This window comes from Microtus oregoni, unplaced genomic scaffold, assembly GCF_018167655.1.
Source record: "Microtus oregoni isolate MIOR12 unplaced genomic scaffold, Mior012 000007F_ref0000211, whole genome shotgun sequence".
Taxonomy (NCBI): Eukaryota; Metazoa; Chordata; class Mammalia; order Rodentia; family Cricetidae; genus Microtus; species Microtus oregoni.
Genome location: NW_024543066.1, coordinates 3638364 through 3642143, shown reverse-complemented (window position 1 = coordinate 3642143; position 3780 = coordinate 3638364). Strand labels below are relative to the sequence as shown.

Here is a 3780-nt window from a genome sequence, read left to right as displayed (position 1 = left end):
AGTCTTGAGACGTTAGACTAATGGAAAATAGCAGCTTATTTGGACCTTGAGGAAGTGGCCCCCACTGTACTGGCTGGAAATCTACAAGCGAGCACTGGAGTTGTGGGTAGAAGACAGAGCCAGGGTAATTTGTTTCAAAGCGTGTCTGCAGGCCTATCAGGGAGACAAGCATGCCAGCCTGATGTCATTAGCAGGTTATGGGGCAACCATGACGTCTCAGGCTGGGAAACACCCAGTGGGGGAACACGGACCTGATTCCTGTTAGATTGTATCTGAAGCAGTCAGAGAGCGGCTCAGCAGTTTGAGATTTAAATGCCAGAAATGTTCTTCCTGAACAGAACTGAAGAAATGAACCCCAGATGGTGTTTCTTATTCAGGGCACACAAATACCTCCCATAAACACCAGACAAAGATAAAGAATAAGAATAAACATCTAGAGCTTAGAAAAGATGTCTGGAACAACAAAAAAATCAACAACCTGAACCCACTAATCATAGCAAAGAAGAAACGCAGGCACCTGCCAGGCGGGCAGATTTATTTAGTAAGTAGCCTTCTCCAATCCTAAACAGAATTGGGATCCTCTCAGGAAAGAGTTGGAAAATATGTTACTTCATGCACACACATACATGTGCACACACACAACACACACTCACACCCATCACCTACACACACTCACACATGTGCACACACGTGTTAATGTATGGACTGATGACTGCAAACCTGTGAAGCAGAGTTAATTCATTCTCTGTGGTGCACGCTTCAGAACGACTCAGACGTTTCAAAAAGTTGACTTTTGCAAAAGTTGCTCCTGCTAAAACCTTAGGTAATCGGAAAATCTGATTAAGAAGAAAATTCCATTATTGTTTAGTATCTGAGCCAGTGACTTCCTTTTGCCTCCCATTCTCTGGCCTTGAGCACAGGTATTATATTAACATGTTGTATTATATGTAACACAGTAGGTTAATGTCTGTTCATCATAATAACTATGAATAAGACCAACACTCCTATAGTGCCATTCAGTAGTTAGCAGCTGTTGTTCAGGATGTTGGTTTGTATATTCTGGGATGAATTTTTCTTAACCACAAATCATTTTTTGGCAGGTTGATGACAGTTAACTCAAAATGTCAGGTTTTCCTAGAAATCTAGCATGAATTCTGAGTCCCCCTTCCCCCCCAGCTCATCCTTTCTGATATGGGATGCCCCTCTGTATGCTGTGAATATATTTTATTACCATTAGTTAATAAAGAAGCAGGTTTGGCTGATAGCTAGGCAGAATAGAGCCAGGTGGGAAATCCAAGCAGAGATACAGTAGAAGAGCAGAGACTGAGTCTGAGATGGAGTCTGAGAGACACCATCCAGCTGCCCAAGAAACAACATGCTAGAGCACCACTGGTAAGCCACGGGCCACGTGGTGATACACAGAGGAATAAAAATGGGTTAATTTAAATGTAAGAGCTAGCTAACAATAAGCCTGAGCTACCGGGCAAACATTTATAATTAACACTAAGCCTCAGAGTGGTTATTTGGGGACTGGGGGGTCGGAGAGAAACCTCTCCTTACATCTCTCCATTTGAGCCCATACCGAAATGGGACGGCATGTCACTTGGATCCAGTAGATCGGCCTGTGAGAGAACTCACTCTTAAAGCTAGATGCACCTAGCTCTTTCCGTCTCCGTCCGCCATAGAAGAAAAGGCGCCGCCATGTCTGCGCATCTGCAATGGATGGTCGTTCGGAACTGCTCCAGTTTCCTGATCAAGAGGAATAAGCAGACGTACAGCACCGAACCCAATAATCTGAAAGCCCGTAACTCCTTCCGCTACAACGGGCTGATCCACCGCAAGACAGTGGGAGTAGAGCCCGCGGCCGACGGCAAAGGGGTCGTGGTGGTCATGAAACGCAGATCCGGTCAGCGCAAACCAGCTACTTCTTACGTAAGGACCACCATCAACAAGAATGCACGGGCCACCCTGAGCAGCATCAGACACATGATCCGAAAGAACAAGTACCGCCCCGATCTGCGCATGGCGGCCATCCGCAGGGCCAGTGCCATCCTACGAAGCCAAAAGCCTGTGGTGGTGAAGAGGAAACGGACCCGTCCCACCAAGAGCTCCTGAGCCCTACACCCCAGAAGCAATAAAGAGTCTACTGACTTTTTTCAACCATCTCCAAAAAAAAAAAAAAAAAAAAAAAAAAAAAAAAAAAAAAAAAAAAAAAAAAAAAAAAAAGCTAGATGCACCTAGGCAGCATGGTTGCTTAACATTTCTTGACAGATGCCTCACTCAGTTCTAGGTTGCAGACCGAACACTGACTGGCCTTGCATCAAATGACGTTGTGTGTGCATGCCAGAGGCCAGCATCCTGTGTTTTTCTTAGTCACTTCTCCACTCTATTTTGGGATAGGGTCGCTTTCTGAGCCTGGAATTTGCCATTTTGACTAGGCTGCCTGCATGTGAGCCTCCACAGTCCCCCTGTCTCCACGCTCCAGCACTGGGGTTATGTGTGTATGTGTGCATGTGTGTATACGTATATACCATGGTGTGCAGGTAGAGATGGTTTGTAGGAATCGATTCTCTCAATTTTGAACTCAGGTCATCAGGCTTTGTGACAAGTACCTTTACCTGCTGAGCTATCTTGCGTGGGCATTTTTTCCAAATAAGTACACATTAGCCTTAACATTCAATATTATCTACTAAATAGTAAGTGTTTACCGGTAAAGTATATGAGAATATGTGTACAGATCATCCCGGGATTTAAGCTACTCCAGGGCACATTATAGAAGGGTAGATGAGTGTGCATGTGTGTGTGCGTGTGTGTGTGTGTGTGCCTGTGTCGGGTAGAAGGACAATTGAAGAATTGAAGAATTCACTACTGCTTTAAGAGATCACTGATGCTATATAAGACCAGAGTCTCAATTAAGAGTGCATTCTGCACCAGTCCCATGTGAGATCTAGAAGTTAGACCTTTCCAAAGCAGAGACTGTTATCTTATGTAACGAATTATCTTTCGGCCACCTCATGCAAATAAGTAATACTCTCTTAGTGGTGGAGACCATGTAGACATGCCAGTACTATTTACCAAGCAGGGATATCTCTTCCCCCATTCCTCTGCGAGTCTAAAGAAGCATCATAATCCACCATGATGATTCATTTCCCTTTATTTCAGTGTTTCAGAGATGGTCAAGGTCACTAGGTGAGCGCATGCGAATTCCAACTGCAACACATCAAGACAGATGCAAATAAACTTACTAAAATGAAACAAGTTGAACTTTTAGAACACAACAAAAACAAGAGCAATGTGAATTTTCATAAATAATATTTTTTTTTCACCAGGTAACAAAAAACTTTATTACTTTCATTCTGACTATGGGAAGAATACATTCATTGGAAAAAAATTCGACCCAAAGAATTTTTTAAGAAAAATGTATCTTAGAGGACTTAGCAGTTAAGAGTGTGTACTGTACTTCTAGAAGATCAGAGAGCAGATCCCAGCCCTTCGGGCAGGTGCTCACAGCCATTCCTAACTCCAGGAAATCTGATACCTCTGGGCTTCAAGAACACCTGGTCTCTCTCTGTCTCTCCGTCTCTCTCTCTTTCTCTCTCTCACACACAGTGCTCATAGTTAAAAATTAAAATAAATTCTTAAAACCTTACGGCAGAGAAATAACCACCATTGACTTTTTTGCTAAGTAGACTCCCCCTGCCTCCAATACAGACAATCCAGAATATAGACATATAATTTCTTTTCCTACAGTGATGGAATCAGGCTAAAACAGTTTTGAAA

The 3780-nt window shown here is 43.3% G+C and overlaps 1 protein-coding gene across 1 annotated transcript; it reads left to right on the top strand.

The window, feature by feature from the left end:
• Positions 1-1665: 1665 nt before the first annotated feature.
• Positions 1666-2165, top strand: LOC121450928 (60S ribosomal protein L28). Its single transcript, XM_041656318.1, has one exon. The coding sequence runs from the start codon at positions 1702-1704 to the stop codon at positions 2113-2115; it is 414 nt and encodes a 137-aa protein (XP_041512252.1). The 5' UTR covers positions 1666-1701; the 3' UTR covers positions 2116-2165.
• Positions 2166-3780: the final 1615 nt, after the last annotated feature.